Source organism: Rattus norvegicus, chromosome 10 (assembly GCF_036323735.1).
Source record: "Rattus norvegicus strain BN/NHsdMcwi chromosome 10, GRCr8, whole genome shotgun sequence".
Taxonomy (NCBI): Eukaryota; Metazoa; Chordata; class Mammalia; order Rodentia; family Muridae; genus Rattus; species Rattus norvegicus.
Genome location: NC_086028.1, coordinates 27,640,697 through 27,658,151, shown reverse-complemented (window position 1 = coordinate 27,658,151; position 17,455 = coordinate 27,640,697). Strand labels below are relative to the sequence as shown.

At 38.6% G+C, this 17,455-nt stretch overlaps 1 protein-coding gene across 4 annotated transcripts in view; it reads right to left on the bottom strand.

Annotated features, from left to right (window-relative positions):
• Nucleotides 1-471: 471 nt before the first annotated feature.
• Nucleotides 472-17,455, bottom strand: part of Gabrb2 (gamma-aminobutyric acid type A receptor subunit beta 2) — a 219,554-nt gene continuing 202,570 nt past the window's right edge. For 3 of the 4 annotated variants that reach the window (XM_006246127.4, XM_008767635.4, XM_039085275.2), the window contains one exon: nt 472-6,523. In XM_006246127.4, coding sequence (XP_006246189.1) covers nt 6,176-6,523 — 348 coding nt within the window. In that variant the 3' untranslated portion in view covers nt 472-6,175. The remainder of the gene's footprint in view (nt 6,524-17,455) is intronic. The other variant, NM_012957.2, reaches the window with a different exon arrangement.

Here is a 17,455-nt window from a genome sequence, read left to right as displayed (position 1 = left end):
TCACCTCTGTTTCCCCATGTCTGAAAACTTTTGGCTAGGTCTGACACAAATGTTTCCTGAAAAGTGACCAAGTGAGGCATTTTAGAGACGGGAAGTGTGTCTGTGAAATGGATGCTCAATGTTCAAGGCTGGTAATAAATAAAAAAGCTAGCATATATTTTTTCACAGACCACTAACTATCTCGTAATGTGTCCGGAGCTCCGTCATTCCATCTTTACAACTACCTTAAGAGTAAACTGAATTTATGCCTTTCATTTACAAACAAAAAAGCGGAGTTAGTGGTGTGTGTGTGTGTGTGTGTGTGTGTGTGTGTGTGTGTGTGTGTAATAGTTGCTTGTAGGCATCGCATAAAAACTCACGTTGAAGTCTGCAAGATAGTGAGTTCCAAGTTTATAAAATCTTGTGCTTTTCAGAAATTATTGCAACATAAGCCACACACGCGGACATTCATGCACAATAAAGCCACACATAGAACTTTTAATTTTTATTTATATTTCTTAGCTCAAGAATTACACACTAGCCAACATTAGTATATATTTACATGCTGAAACTGGCTGCAATTAGTTGAAATTCATGAAAATAATTCTTATGTGCTATTCATTGATAATCCTCTTTTGAATTTGACTACCGCGTGTATCCCAGAGATTTTAGAAGTCCTGATGTTAGAAAGACGTGAAAACGGATGCAGTGAGTCCCGCTAGTGCTTTGCATTTTTCTAGCTGTTGGGGAGTGAGCAGGATGTGTGTGTTCAGAAAGGCTACAAGGTCATTGTAAGGCTGATAATCACTACGTTGTGAAGACACGGGACCATCACTTCTTATAAAAGGACAGTTCAGAACTACGCAGGAACAATTCCATAACAGAACTATTTAAACACCCATGCAAAGAAAAATTGTAAGTGGCATGGAATTTAAATTATAGGTAGCTTCATTTGCGTGGATTGTGTCTAAAACGAATGTGTGTGGACTCGTAATCACTGAACCAAAACATAAAATGGGACAAACTGATGGAAATGCTGACTTGATTCAAATGGTGAGTGACAGGGGTATGGCGTCAGATGGAGGGGATCTAACAGGGAGTGGCATTTCGCTTTAGAACTCAAAATAAAATTTTGTTTTTCATCGTTTTGGATGTTTATCACAAACATACTTCCTAAATCAAGTTAAAAATTGATGTCTAAATATTGCACATATCTAGAGAAATGTTCTCAATGAATTTCCCAAACTAGAGCTATTTAAGGGTACAGCTTTTTTTTTTTTTCCAACTTAAAAACGCAAACAAACACACAGACAATAATTTGCTCAGGGAAACTTCTGAATTTACTCTCTATTGACTCCTTTCTATTTTTTTTAAAAACCATCTCCCTACTGCATTTGGAAAAATTATTTAAACTTTGGTGTGAAGCAGTGACCTTTTTTTCCATTTCCTTTCTTTCTTTCACTTTTTTATTCGTTTGCTTTTGAAAAATAATTCTGGAGTCTTTGGTTGAAAGGAATAATACTATCTAAAGACAAATGCTAGTATATATTAAAAAAAATCTTCTAGCATGCATCACATATAACAAATTCTGGAGCTGGTATGAATAATTTTTGTTGTCTGCAGTGCTGCTATAAACATCTAGTTTTGGGGGCCTAGCTATACTTTGCAAACTTTGGCTTCTTTTACTCTAGCATAGAAAAAAGTTAAATCGACCCTAACCAAGTCTCCTTTTTTTCCATTTAACTTTTTAAAAGCATCCCTTTTTGTTAATGTGATGCCAAAACAAGGCTACATTTCCCACTGAGAGGGATCAAATGGGGGTGAAAAGCAGGGAGTAGAAGATGGTGTATGTGTGTGTGTGTGTGTGTGTGTGTGTGTGTGTGTGTGTGTGTACTCATACCTGTATGTGAGAAACAGCAGTGGAAACCCTTCTGGCTGGGATTCCCAAATCATTTATGCAAAAGGGTGTTTAAATTACTCTGTTGGGGCACTGCAGTAAACACACTGAGTGAAAAATAAATAGATAAAATTAAGACAAAAACCCTAAGCAATTATTTGTATCTGTTGACTAATAATTTACAGCATATTTAATTATGTACATAATGTAGCACATCAATGTAAGCCATAAACAGAATTAGTACATTGCCTTACTGTAAAATACAAATTAGAAGTTAAAAATATTTAAGAAATCTGTTTAAATATTTACACACGCTCAGTGAAAGTTATGGTTGCTTACATAACAGATTCTGTACACTTAGCAAAATGGCATAATTACTACAGTTGTAAATTTCCCCTAACCATCATGGTGAAGGGTTATTTTTTTTCACTCCTCTCCAGAGGATCTTTTCCCCCATTTTCTTAATTTTATTTTTTAAATTTTAAATCACCAATGGACAGTGTTATATGTGTCCTTTAAAAGAGAGCAGATGGACATTTGACAAGCAATGCAGAAACTAGTTAACATCTCATAATTTGAGGTACAGTACTATTGTAGTGTCAAACTGTGCAATGTTCTTAGAACTGTAGGCATTGATTTGCTGAGAGAGATGTTCAGTACCCTGTATTACTTATTTCAGAATGGTGACCGTTGGTTGCCAAATTTTAAAAAAAATTAGTCATATACAGGCTCAATGAAGGAAATAACTCATTAGCTTATTCCTTTTGTTTCTGACGTATGAATGAATGCATACATATGCATGTATGTTTACATGGATCTCTATATACACTATACACATGTAGATATGCTATAAGACCTGTCCGTGTTGATGTTTTCGGGTTTTGTTGTTGACCATGAAGTTAGCTATAAGACTCAAACACAGTGACCTACAGAAAACGGAATTGGTCATAGTTGCCGATTTAAAGCAGGTCTTGCTTAAAATACCTGTGATTTATTTCTCCGTTAGAAATTCCACTGCACTTTTGTGATGTCTTGTGCTTTTGTAAGCTGACACTTCTGTGTGGTCCTAATCCTAGAATGTAGCATCTTTTGGTTTTTTTTTTAAATCAGTATTATTACTGTTGTTTTTATTACTTTACTTAGCACTGCTCTTGTTGAAGTGAAGAGAGAGAAGGACTAGATGGCACTGCTTGAGTCCTATCCTTTGTTGTTAAATTGCAGTAGAAATAATTGTAACATTCCTATGCAAACACATGAGTATGCTGCATGAAATTTCAATTCGGAGGTGCATTTCATACCTACAAGCAGTCATGTACAATATATATATATACAGATTGAGATCAGAGATTTTGTTTAGACTGTGCATTTGAGAGTCAGAATTTGCCCACTAATTTCTCAAAGATGAAAAAACACCTTAATTGCTGGCTATCTGACTATTGTATAATCAAAAGAAAAAACTATACATATGTATAAACGGATAGTAATACCATTTCAAGATTGCCAAAATACACCTTGGTGGTCCATTAGTTTAATTACTGGGTAATAAACTAATTGGTTTTCCCAGATTCAGCAGACCTAGCACCCTTTCCTACATTCTAATTCAACTAAATATGTAGCTTAAAAATAAATTCTACATGGACTGCTATTCCTGGACGGGAGGAGTCAGTGTTCTCTACCTACATGTATATTGAATGTCAATATATGTTTTCACTCTAGGGCATTGGTCACAAGGTCCCGTCTTTTCTCTGCATTAGTTAGACCAGAAATCTGTTTGCTGATCATGAGCCTGTGAAACCCACCCTGTGAGGCTGCTTCTCTCCATCTTTGATCTAAATTATGTGGTTGACTTCCCTGGACAGCTAAGGTTTTGTTATAATCACAAATTACAATATCAAGGGTTTTGTTATGGCTTTTATGGAGATTGCAAATGGGAGCCTAGACTTAGGCTCTGAATTGTCTTTAGAAAAATCTTTTCAGAATGGCATGTCACAGGTGTGCCCCTGAGAATAAGGTTATGCTTCTTCCTGTGGGTTTCTACTCAGACTTCACCCCTGATGACAAGGGATAGGCACTTTTATTACTGTGAACCCCCCCTAAAATAATGATTTTGTAGGAGAAAGCCCTGGAGAAACTCGAAAAATCTTTACTCTGAGCACATGTGAACATCCTTAGTCATGTCTGTAGTCCTGTAACTCAAATTCAAAAGTATTAGGTACATAGTTAAAACACAGGAGTCAGGCACCCCCAACACTGATTGGGAAAAACAAACAAACAAACAACAACAACAATGACAAAAAAACCCACAAAAACCTACTATCCTATCTTTGTTAAAATTTAGAAAATTAATGATGAATTTTCATTTCTTTTTCTTGTTTTCTCTTTATCAGAATAGAAGCACACAGTAATGCTTACTCTCCTAGGTTTTTGAGCCATGATGGAAAGATTCATCTGTAAATGATACTAGCCTTGACTCCTATACACTTAACTGGGGACCCTACTCTGAAGTCAGATATATATTTTTTTGATTGTTTTTAAAAAATAGAAGTAGCAAAGTCATCCTCTGAGGTTAAGGTCAATCAGAGTCAAATGTATAGAAAACATAGTAATTTAGTATTTTCTATAGGTAAAGGCCAAATAAACACCCCATCCCCGTTGACAAAAAATAAAATATATTACCCTGTTCTCTTTTCTGTAAAGAATCTGTAGGCCCAATATAGAAAGATGCACAATGACACAATTTGAGAAGCAGTATAAAAACAATCCTCATACCAGCCTGCTTGGCGGTTATCTACGCTTCTGTACCATGAGCTGGGAGTGCAACACTCACTCACCACGGTTTTGTTCTAATCCCAGTGTCCACTGTTTTTCGTGGTTTGCTTGATTAAGTAGATTGCAATATACACAATGTGAGCACCCTTTAAATGACCCAACCCCACAGACTCCCAGACTCCGTAACGCAAGCCTTGGAGAATACAAAAGAAAACCCAGGTCACAAGGTCTCAGCAAAGTCTCTCCGGGGCTGTCTCCTAAGTGTAAAATGAGATATACTGAAAGCAAGAAAATCTGAAGAGGGCGACTAATCCTTTAGGGCAAAGAGCAAATTCTCCTTGTAAAAATACCGTATTCGAGTCCGAAATAAACCTGTAGGAGGACAATGTAAGGGCAACTGACACTGAGGAAAAATGACCTGCTTGCTCATCTCTGCTCTGTATTTGTCTGTTAGAATGATTCTCAATATAAGCTATCAAGAGACTTCTAATTCCCTCCACTTTTCTATTTGATAGCTACTTTTTTGATGAGATAAATGATTTTTAAAAATCCTCCTTAAATGTGCTAAGCTCACGACATGGGCACATCAATCTGTCTCATTCTATGCTTTGCTGCTCAGGGCTGTGTGTCAGACCAGATGCTGTGTTGCAATGATAAGGGTCACACTTGGTTGTTTTACTCTCTCTTAACCATGGTATTTTCTGGACTTTTGACCCTGCTCTGTGCTGCTAGCTTTTATTTTGACCACCTAGGAAACAGCTTTTTGGCAAAGTGTAACCTTTGGCCGCTGCACACGGTCTGCTCAGAAGTCTTCTGTTCCCTAAGACCCGCTTGAAAAATATGCCAGCTGCTTTGCTGTAGGCCAGACCAATTGGATTCCCGAGTCTCTTCTTTGAAGCTTTGTACCACCTCCCTATTTTGATTGTGCTCAAAATGCATACAAATGTATGAGACCTTTGAGAATCACCACTCTATGATGTCATCATCATCATCATCATCATCATCACCACCACCACCACCACCATCATCATCATCACCACCATCATCATCATCTGGCTTAGACCTCAAAGCCCATATTGAAGTAGCATGTTTGCATTATTGCGGATAATGTTTTATAAGCACAGTGCTGTCCCAACTGCGTGCCAACCTTAGGAACAACGATGGAGAGCATTTGGAAATGACTGTTTCAGAGACTTGACTGCCCATGCCATTGAGCTTTCCAGTGTCTTCTAGAATCTAGGTAATTAACCCTCTGAGTAGGCTGTGTCCTAAAACTGACAAAGATCTTGCCGGCATGTGTACAAATCACTTGCATTGTAACTGGAAAACCACGAGGACCTTAGTGTAGTCATTACTTAGTAGAAGCAACCCAAATGTTATGAAATGGACCACAGGATAGGCCAGCAACTAAGGTATTTTAACATCGCTTTTGTCCTGGATTGATGTGTTTTCCAAGTCCTACATCAGGCATCAAGCTGTACAACTGTTTGAAGAGGAATCTAGTCCTTGCTTCTCATGGGAGGCTGGAGTTTAGTTCACATAGTAAAGCCAATAGACGATGTTGAAGAAGGAAAACACCACAGGGAAGAAAATGCGGGACCACCGATCAATGGCGTTCACATCAGTCAAGTCGGGGATGGTGATTTTCAGTTGGGAGGCACGTCTCCTCAGGCGACTTTTCTTTTGTGCCACATGTCGTTCCAGGGCGTTGCGGCCAAAACTATGCCTAGGCAACCCAGCTTTCCGATACTGGATGCTGGAGGCATCATAGGCAAGCATTGTGCTCCTGGGGTCTCCAAGTCCCATTACTGCTTCTGATGTGGCCATCTCATTTTTTATCTCAAGAGTGCTGAGTAAGATGTTCTCATGTGGGTCCATCTGGAAGGAAGAAGGATCAGAAAGGGTACCATAAGACTTTGTTAAGGCTTGTACTGCAAGGAACTATTACAGACACTTAACAGGCTGTGTATCACAGTGGCGAAGAGAGCTAGCTTTCTTATTGCAATGCTTGACTTTTAATTGCAGCTTTGCCACTGTGAGCTATTGACCATCAAGTTCCTCATTTACTAGATGGTACAGATTCAATTCCAGAGGTTTCCTATAATGTGATTATAATAGAATAACTAACACCAGCTTCATAATTTCTACTTACCCCAAGCAGAGAAATAGAAGTCAAGAAACATCCCTTTACATAATTTATAACATTGACATAAACAGATGAACAATTCAATTTTATTATCTATGGTATAATGGTAGGAAACTACTCTCTGAGTTATATTCACACTTATGTAATATATTTATTTACTGAGTATATATATATATACATATATATATATATATATATATTTGAGAATCAAGGTATAGCAACCGCCATTATTCTTTTTCTTCCTTTCTGGTCATGTTGGGGACTGTACCTGGAGCCTTTACTATTATAGGTAAGTGTCATACCTCTGAGCTACATGCCCACTGATAATTTTTTAATTACAAAATAAGAAAAAGTGAATCCAACTTTCTGTACATTGATTGAGAAGTAGAATATTTTTGTATGTTCCTCAAGAATCCAACATTTTTGATCTTTTTAAGGCAATGATTATGCAAGTTGGGTGTTATATTTTAATCCATTAACCATTACTAAAATAGAAACTAATGGGATGGGTCACCAAATATACTTGTCACATTGAGCCACTTAAAAATATTTTTTAAAAGAAATTCTTGTGTGTAGCAAGATTTAATAATCTGAAAATTTCCCCCTGGGCACGATTCCCAACATGCACATGGTAGCTTTCAAGCATCTATAATCTAGTTCCAGGGGATTCAATGCCTTATTCTGACCTGCATGAGCACCTCACACATGTGTTGTGTATATATAATATGTAGGCAGAACACACATACAATTAAGACAAAATGTCTCTAAAAATACAAAACTATACTATTACAATATTACTAACATGTAAATTGAAATGCTATATATAAAGGAAGACAATAAAATAATGAATGAATGAAGAAAGAAAGAAAGAAAGAAAGAAAGAAAGAAAGAAAGAAAGAAAGAAAGAAAATCTGGCTAATGGTAGGCACAAATGATATAGACAGGAGATATAAGCAATTTGTAACATGATATAGTAGTGTGAGCATGGATTGTGCAGAAAACAAAATATTATAAAGACTACATATTAGTAATTAACTTTGATATTTACTTTGATGGTCCTATATTACAACTTCAGAGCTAAGACTGTTTGAGAAAATAGACTCTACAAAACATTCTAGAGCATAATAGTTGGCCAATTAATCTCTGCCCCCTATATGGTTGTTTTATGGTTTAAACAAACATACTGGGTAGACTAAACAACAGCTATTCAAATTGTTTTGGAAAGTTTATCAAATTTGGAAATGCAAATACATATATGATACAAGAGTACTGACTTTCACAGCAGTGGTTGTGATGATTGGTTAGTTCTCAGCCTAAGGAACACTGAAATGCTTTTGCTGTGTTCAGTTCTCTGCAACAACTGTTGCACTAAATACTCACAAGCTTTCTTATAACAGGGCACTCTTCTTCCATTTACAGGTAAGGGTGTTCACCTGAATTTCCCTCCCAGACACTTGGTCCCTAAGGAAAACCATACCTCAAAGCTTCATCCTCTAAGAAATCAAATTTACAAGTGAGAGGATGTGAATTTTCACCTGCTGCTCCAACACTCCATCTACTCTCTATATTTGCTGTGCTTTTATCCATACAGGAAACAATTTTTAACATGCAGATTTTTCTTTAATGATTTTCAGTGCTTCTCTCATTCCAATACCGGGATGCTTGCCTTACTACAGAGTGTTATAGTAGTAAGAGAGGTTACAAAGCAATTATAGGCTTGACTGTTAATTGTATGAAACAATGGTAGCAATCCCAAGAAGGGCATTGGCACCTGTCAAAAGTAACCTTTTCTAAATTTTACACACATTACACTCGGATGATTTATTTAACTTCAATGAGTTTCTATCTTACTGTGTATGGAATTCAAGAGTTGAATCCAACGATCCCTGGAGCCTTATCATTTGTTTCTTTTTCATTTCCAAATTCAAGAGATATGTTCAGTGTGATTGATTAGCGGGCTGAGTGTCATGAATATATAGAGGGCTAAGGAAGAGTCCTCATGGCAAGGGCAGCCTGCAGAAACAACACTGGGTACAGGTCAAAGTGTAGTTTTCCATTGGTTCTTTTTGATGTGAGAAAGCTAAACATTCCTTCATCTGTATTGAGAGCTGATGTAGGATGCGGGGAAATTAACTGAAAGGAAATATGTAAGAAAGTAGACGCTAAAGCACGATTCAAGCCAACTGTCATGAAGTTGACAGTTATAGGGAGATGCATATGAGTACCAGGAACATGGAAAATAACAATAATAAATAACCATGCCCAAGGGAAAAGTTACTGGGTTGGCTTATATATACTTATGTGACCCACAAGAAGCACTTCAAAATTCAGAGCTGATCTCATACAAGTAAAACCACTGTTCTCTGGACGATTAAATTTGATCTAGAGTGATCTTTTCCTAGGTAAGTCCAATCATCTCTGTCTTATTGGCGGTCTTGGCAGGCTGAGAAGGAGGTAGTGGTGGAGAATGCATATGGAATACCTGTGTGGACATCTGATGAGCTGCCACTCTTTGGCAGAGACCCCTTCACTAGAAAATGTTTTTTTCTTTCAGTTTTTAGTGTCGTAATTTATCTATGTAGCCCTGCTGACCTGGAACTCACGCTATAGACCAGACTGGCCTCAAATTCAGAGATCCTCCTACCTCTGCCTCCTGAGCTTGGGGATCAAAGGCATGCACCACCATAATTGGATCAAAATACTTAAACTGTAAAATATGACTATTCTTCTAGATTTGATTACCTGGCCAATAACAGAAAAGAATTAATTTATCTAAAAACATCTTTATCCAGAAAAATCTTACCCATGCTACAGAGACAGGAAGTAGGCAGGAATAAGAAATAGCCATCTTCATTTGTAATTCATTTTTCAATTAACAGGCAGGAAAGAGACTCAGGCCAGTTGTAATTCACTGTAATACGCTTTAAAGTAAAGTACAATGACATAGCTCTGGTTTTCCCAGCTAATTCTAGGAAGGAGCATTTTTCTCCTTGATCCTGTTTTCTACAAGGTCTTCTTTATAGCACTTACCTTCACTTTCCTCCTGAAAGTCACTGAATTCCTCACCAAAGAACACTCTTTAGTGCCCCTTTGTCACCAATATGGAGAATGCTTATCACATCTGCTTAGGGACTCAAAGAGCACTTGCATCACTTTCTCCATTCTGCCAAAGGCAGGCTATTGTACACTGTCCTGTATATTACTCCATATTGTGACAGTCTTTGCTTATCCAGGGTCTACCTTTGGGACTAAATCTCAACCTCTCTGATTTCAGTTCTGTTAAATGTCAATTGGGGAAAGTATCAGCACCAGCTTTCTGGGGTTGTTTAGGAAAATTGAACAGCTGTATATGCAAAACACTTAGGCTCTTTGCTCATAGCAGGCATTCAACAAATCGTAGCTAAAATTGCTATTAAAACTCCAATACAGCAACCATTGGACTAAGCATGGAGTAGCCAGTGGAGGAGTTAGATATAGAACTGAAGGAGCTGAAGGGATTTGCAGCCCCATAGGGAGAACAACACCAACCAACCAGACCTTCCAGAGCTCCCATGGATTAAACCACCAACCAAAGAGTACATATTGAGGCATCCATGGCTCCACCTGTATATGTAGCAGAGGATGGCCCTAGGACATCAATGCGGGGAGGGGAGAACCCTTGTTCCTGTGAAGGCTTGGTTCCTCAGTGTAGGGGAACACCAAGGCAGGGACGTGGGGGTGGGAGGGTCAGTGGGGGAGCACCCTCATAAAATCAGGGGACAAGAGGATGGGATAGGGGATTTCCAAAGGGGAAACTGGGATAGGGGATAACATTTGAAATGTAAATAAATAAAATATCCAATAAAAATTTCAATATAGGTGAATAATCCACAGTCTCCTTATCTTCATGCCTTTACTGTAAATGAAACATCCATAGCACACTGACCCTACACACCTACACACACACACACACACACACACACACACACACACACACACACACACACACACAGGCTGTGTAAGAGTGAACAAAAAGATTATAGAAGCTAGGGCCATTGGATTCCTGCAGTGGAAAGTGTTTACCAGACATGATCTGGCTGTTATACACATGAACACATAGCAGCTATGACAGCATTCACAAGAGCTCTACAAAATCTCCCCAGTCAAAACCAAGCATGGAAAAAAGCTCATGAAGCTCTACCCACAGATGAGGAGAGATATTAGCAATTGATGACTTCAGGCAGAGGGAGAGAGTTTTCTTTAGGCATATAGCTCATGAGGGGCTGTGTAGGCTCAAGCTGATGGTCCTATAATCATATGCATACAGGTAGCACTAAGAGGAATTAGTAGGTTTTAAAAAAAAGGAAACCAATGAAATTGAAGTCAAACATGGTAGGGGAATAAAAGAGAAACTGGGTGGGGAGGGAATGGGAGTAGAGTCGATGACAACACGTTATTGGCATATATAAATTTATCAAACAAAACAATCTCACTAGTCAATGCATCTATAGGTTTCACTTTATGCTGCCATAGGAAAAAAATGCCACAGACAGTTATATAGGCTAAACTTTCAAAATCATTACTACCTACTGAACACTATGTGTTTATTTATAAAATATGGCTTCATTAACTATAGTAAGTCTACACTGAATCATTTTCAAATGTTGAGATGAGATGAATAGAAGTTGCATTTCATTTTTGGGGGAGGGATGGAGAGAGAACAAAAGGCTAATGGACATTACTACATACACCCTGCATGCCAGTTCATTTTAATATACCTAAAACCACCTGGGAGGTCAGTCTTCTGAAGGAAGTTTTCTCAGACAAATTTGTCTCTGGATGTGACTATGAGTAATTGCCTTGATCGTTACTTGATATAAGAGGACCTTGCACCATTCTCCAGACAAGTGTCCTGAACATTGGAAAGAGAGGTGAAAGCAAGCTGAGGATCATTGGGCCAGCAAGGAACCATGCCAATAATTCTCTGCCCTTGAGTGTGGATATGATGCGTATACAGTTGCTCACCTTTCTGCCTTGACTTCCCTCAAGTGATGAACTCTAGTCTGGAATTGCATGCTGAGATAACTCCTCTCTTCCATAAGTTACTCTGGGTCAGGATATTTTATCATAGTAACAGAAAGGAAAGTAGGGCACCACATTTACGGAACCAGTTACATCTGCCCAATGACAAGAAAAATAGGGCCTAGAGGCCAAGGCCAAGAACGAAATTATCAGTATTACAGTGGCAGAGAGCAGGGACAGATGACCTGGCTTGTCTTTTCTCCTGATATGTCAGTTTTCGTTAAAATTCTGATGACAATAAATTATACTAATTTTCTTGGTATTTGTCGTTTATCAAACAGCACTTCTTGAGGAAAACACAAAAGGAGGCCTTTGTATTCCATTGCTATATCTTCAATAATCTTACATTGCTCTTAGAACAATGCACATGCTCAATATAGAGTGGTTCAATGAAATTAATTTTGTGATAATAAAAATCAAATCCACCTCTTTGTGAGTCATCAGTACATTGGAGTCAATTATTTCATAGCACTCTAAAGAGCAGAACACACCAGGAAGACCTCTGGAACTCTACCTCTGCACCCAAGATTTCTTTGTCTATTTGCATAGGTGTTTGCTTGCTTGCTTGCTTTTTTTCTAAAATAGAGCCTCTATACTCCCATGGTGCCCAGTGTTACTTCCAGGACAGATCCTCCATTCCTACACAGAGAGGAGTACTTAGGAACTAACAACTTGAAGTTGAAATTAAGCATTTTATTTACAGAACACGTTCAGTTGTCCCAGAAGCTACTTAGAGCTGGCTCTGATCCCACACTTGGAAAATAGTGAAAAGCAGGCAGAGCAGGAATTAGATTTAGATCTGTTCCACTTTCCATTGCTGAAGCATGGAACCAGTCTACCTCAGTGGGGCAGTCATCACTGGGTCTTGCACAATTATCCAGAGGAAGGACTAATATGAGTGTTTGGAGTGAAATCTGTCACTAAAGATAAGAGCTGGTTAAACTTGTATTAACTCCAACACTGTCAGGTGAGAAGAGAAGAAATATGTGTTCTGTCTGCTTATCACGGGTAATCTACTTATTCTCATTTCTTTTTTTAATTGGATATTTTCTTTATTTACATAAATAAGTAATTGCTGGACTGTGGGTCTCAATGCAGTATTTCAATGCTACCTCCAATCTGTCTTAAATCTACCAAGGAAACCTGATCCACCTGGTGGGGTGGAGGATGAGAAGCTGTGTCCCTTGTTCCTAAGCTCAGGTGTCCATCACAACCCCCTGAGGCCTTGTTAAGACAGATTTCTGGCTTCCACTGTTAGGATACCTGAATCAGCAAAGTTGGAATGCATCTCGATAATCTGAATTTCTAATAAGTTCCCAGGTGACACTGTATTTCTGATCTAGGGTTTATGCTTAGAAAATGCATCCCTTGGACAGCAGCTGAAGGGCACAGTGTGACTTCAAATGAGGAAGCAGCAGAGTTAAAAAAAATTATGAAAAGAGAAGTGGCTGGTTGAATTCTACAACCAATTTGAAGAACAGCTTTCACATGAAATGCATGTAGTTTTCATTTCTGCACTATTCCCAGGAAACACACAACACATGCTGCTTCTCTGTGACTTGACAAAACTCTATGAAACATGGATCATTAACATCTCCATCTTAAATACAAAGAGATAAAGAGATATGCCTAAATGTGTTCTTAGTAATCTGGTCCGAGATCCCCTCCTAGGTACTTAATTATACATCCTCCTGGCTGAATTTTGTCATTGAATACCTTTTCTGTATGCTGTCTTTAGATGATAAATTTTAGAAAATTAGAAGATGCTGCCATTGACTCATGCATTTAGCTAATTTAAAAAATAAGTTTCTCCCTCTTCCACTTCCTCCTCTGTTTCTTCTTCTTCTTCTTCTTCTTCTTCTTCTTCTTCTTCTTCTTCTTCTTCTTCTTCTTCTTCTTCTTCTTCTTCTTCTTCTTCCTTTCCTCCTCCTCCCCCTTCCTCCTCCTCCTCCCCCTCCCTCCTCCTCCTCCTCTCCCTTCTTCTTTTTCTAATCTAACCTTTTCTGATTGTCTCAACTCAGCAGAGCAGAAAAGACATGTGAAACCCTCTCATCTAATCTGGTTTCTGCAGAGGACATTGTACTGGAAAACATACCAGTATTATGAAACTATTCTCTTTTAGCATGTCTACCTATTCAAATAACCATGGGCATTTTCTTAATAGCAGCTGAAGCAAGATGGAGAAAAGCAAAAAAAAAAAAAAAAACAAACAAAAAACCCAAAAAACAAAAACAAAAACAAAAAACAAAACCAACCAACCAACCAAAAACCTAACAAATAAAACAGAAGAGATGGGCACATAAACCCACACGCTTGCAGATGAGTTGCAGGGAGCCTTGCTGGTAGTGGCTTTGTACTGTGCTCTTATTTCAAGTTCTGCTTCTTATTCGCCTATCCATTTCTAAAAACACGCTTGTCTGGGGAGATTTTATAAAATCACCGTTATCAATCAAACTGTTGTTTCCCATCCAATGCCCCTGTCTGCAAATTAAGATGCACCTGGAGTTGTATTTTTCAATCAAGAGCTGAGTGCTGGATTTTGAGAGGCAGACAAGAGTCTCCTGCAAGGCTCCTCTGAGAATGAAGACAGCTCGAATATCATCCATCTGGCACACCTACTGGTTGCAGAAACACCTCTACTGACATGGCTTACTTTGTAGATTGACCCAGGGAGCGTTGCCACTGACACTCGTAAATTAACTCTGAATATTTGGAATATATCCTTGTTTCCTTACTGTTGTCTGCTTGTCAACATTTTTTTTCAGAGGAAGAAAACTGGGCTGGCTAAAGGATTCCATTTTGCTGTTTTTTTTAAACAGTAATCCACTATGCTCTGAAGAGTATGACTTGCTTTTTATATAATGATTGGTTAATTCCAAATGGGTTTTCAGACTCACTGCTTCTTTGCCTATTTATAATTGACATATGATCTACAGGGACAACCTTATGTCTAAGGTCATCTACAGAAAAACAAATCACGTCTCTCACTAGCAGACTAGAATCACCAGCTTACCTGAAAAGGAGAATAGTGTTATTTTAAAACTCAGTTCACTGCTGGCATTACCCACTGCATGAGAAATTGCAGATAAAAACAAGTTCTAACTACACAGCTTCCCTGCCCTGTGCCTACAGAGGGTAGGAGATCTAGTTTTATCTTCCATGAAATGGCATCGGGGCCCGTGAGACTTGAAATGCTAAGGCAATGAACCATTAAGCACCTGGGGATAGTCAGTTGCACTCTTTCTGGAGGTGGAAATCCTCTGAAAATACCTAGCAAACGCTCAGTATTCTGTGAAGTGAAAGAAAGTTCAGCCAAGCAGAATGTGTAATGGGGATTTTATCAGAGTAAGTGAAGGCCAATGCTGTTGATTCTTCAAGTCCTTGAACCAAAGTTAGTGGAGAAACAGCAATCAATGTTGGCATTTAGAATTTAGAACTGGATGTAGGAAGAATGCTTCACAATATCTCGGTAGCTTTTGCCTTACCATATGTGTGTGTATGTGTATGTATGTATGTATGTATGTATGTATATGTGTACATATGTATATATGTATATGTGGGTATGTATATATGTATATGTATATATGTATAGTCATCCTTCCTTCATGCCTTTATTTTTCCTTCTTTGCCTTCTTCTCTCTCTACCTCTATACTTTCCTTCATTTTTAAACATATTTAATTGGTATACAGTTACTGTGCCATCTGCACATGCTTCCCTGTGTTGGCCAGAAAGTGTAGGTGGGCTAGGGAAAACCAACTCTGTACCTCAGGTTCTCTGATTTTTTTTTCCTTCTCTAAACTTGCCAAAGCAGTATGCCTTCAAGACAGCAAAAGTGAGATTGTGTGTTGGTGGTAATGGATCGTTAAGTCTGTCTGGAAAAAAAAAATGCCACAAGTATTTAAACAAATAAATCAACCCCAAACCAAACACGGTATATTGAATCTCTAACAGTGTTAGAGAAGTCTGGGAGCTCTTCTATGGCAGGCTGTGGAGACCTATTACATGAGACCAACATGAGAGATAACTGCTGTACAGCCATACTGTGGACTTAGCAATAACAACATCCCCCACTACATACCACATCGACAGAAAGGTGACACTTGTAACCAGAGCCAGAACGAACGTAAGATCTGCTTTCCTTAATTAAGTCAGTTACTACTATCATACTAGAACTACCCTTTGTATCATAAATAAGTCCATGATTACTTCAGGCATAGTTACATGCGGAAAACTTTTCCTGGTCTTGATAAGTAATTACTAGAAAATGTACTATGTTCATTATTTTTCAGTACAAAGTAAAAAATAAGGAGCAGTATGAAATAGATTTCAGCATCTTTGAAATACAGTGACAATTATTGTAGCTTTGCTAATTCTAGGTTTTTGACTGGATATGAAGTTTGCTTACTAAACTGCTTTTGTGTTAAGCATCATCCATCTGTGCAATCATTCCTTATGATCGTCACCCGCTATGGTTCTAATGTGATCATCAGGTGGAATGTTTCTGTTTCTCACATAAAGAGTCCATCAGGCCAGCAGGTGAATGCAATGAGCTAGGGGGTGGCTTGTTTTCTGAGGGGATGACTCTTTTCTGAGGAAGCAGAAGCAGAACTCAGGATAGGAAGGAACCGATGAAGTCTCTTCTCTCCAAAGTTCCCCAGCAACAGGCCTCATAACACTTGCAATCAGTACAGAATCAATCTGTGAACCCCTTGATAGGCATGTGTGTTTCTAGAATTGACATTCTTACCCTTTAGATTCTTCTCCTAGATTTACTGCCCTTTGCAAAGTTAAAACATTGACAAGAACAGTAGCTTCAGCAACAACAGCAGATTCCAATTTTGACTTTCGCTCCTTTTCCTCCTCCTCCCCACCTCCTCCAGCTCTTCCTCACCTCCTCCAGCCCCTTCTTATCCTCTTCCTCCCCTTGTGTTCCCACTCCTCCTGGTCTTCCTTTTCTTCTAATTCTGTCTTGCTTTTTCATGCTCCTTCTCTCTTTCTTCTCCCCACTTCCTCTTTCTCCTCTTCTTCCTTCTTCTTTACCCTCTTCCTCCTTCATTTTCTTCTTCAACACTATTATTCACTAACTCTTCCAAGCCTCCCTATCTTCTACTGGGAAATTCTGAGATTATAGATAGATATCATTATGCTCAACTCCTTAAAGGGTCTTAGCCAGAAAATCTAGGTGTATAAAGGAAGCCTCATGCAGGTAGAGCTGCAGTGGACAAGTGAGCTTCCTGGAGATGAGCCCACTGTCCTGCTCAGCTTTGGTGGGTGAGCTCTGGTGTGGTATGAACCCAGAGACATTGTCCAAGGACTGCCTCTTGCTTCTGTTGTACTTTCTTATGTTGGTCATTGCCTACTCCTCATTCATTTGGGTTGGTGTGAATGGACACAAAGAGACCCTTGCTGCCTATCACTTGGTGTAATAGGCACCACCCATCCTGGGCGATGGGCCATTTTGTTGGGCAAGCTTTTTGCAGATCAATATGAAGGTGAAAAATTCTTGAGATAATAGTGTCTAGATGAGTTAATTATTTCATGGAATTTCTGACTTGATTTAAATAATCTTTAAAGGTTATTTTGATTTAAATAATTTTGGGAA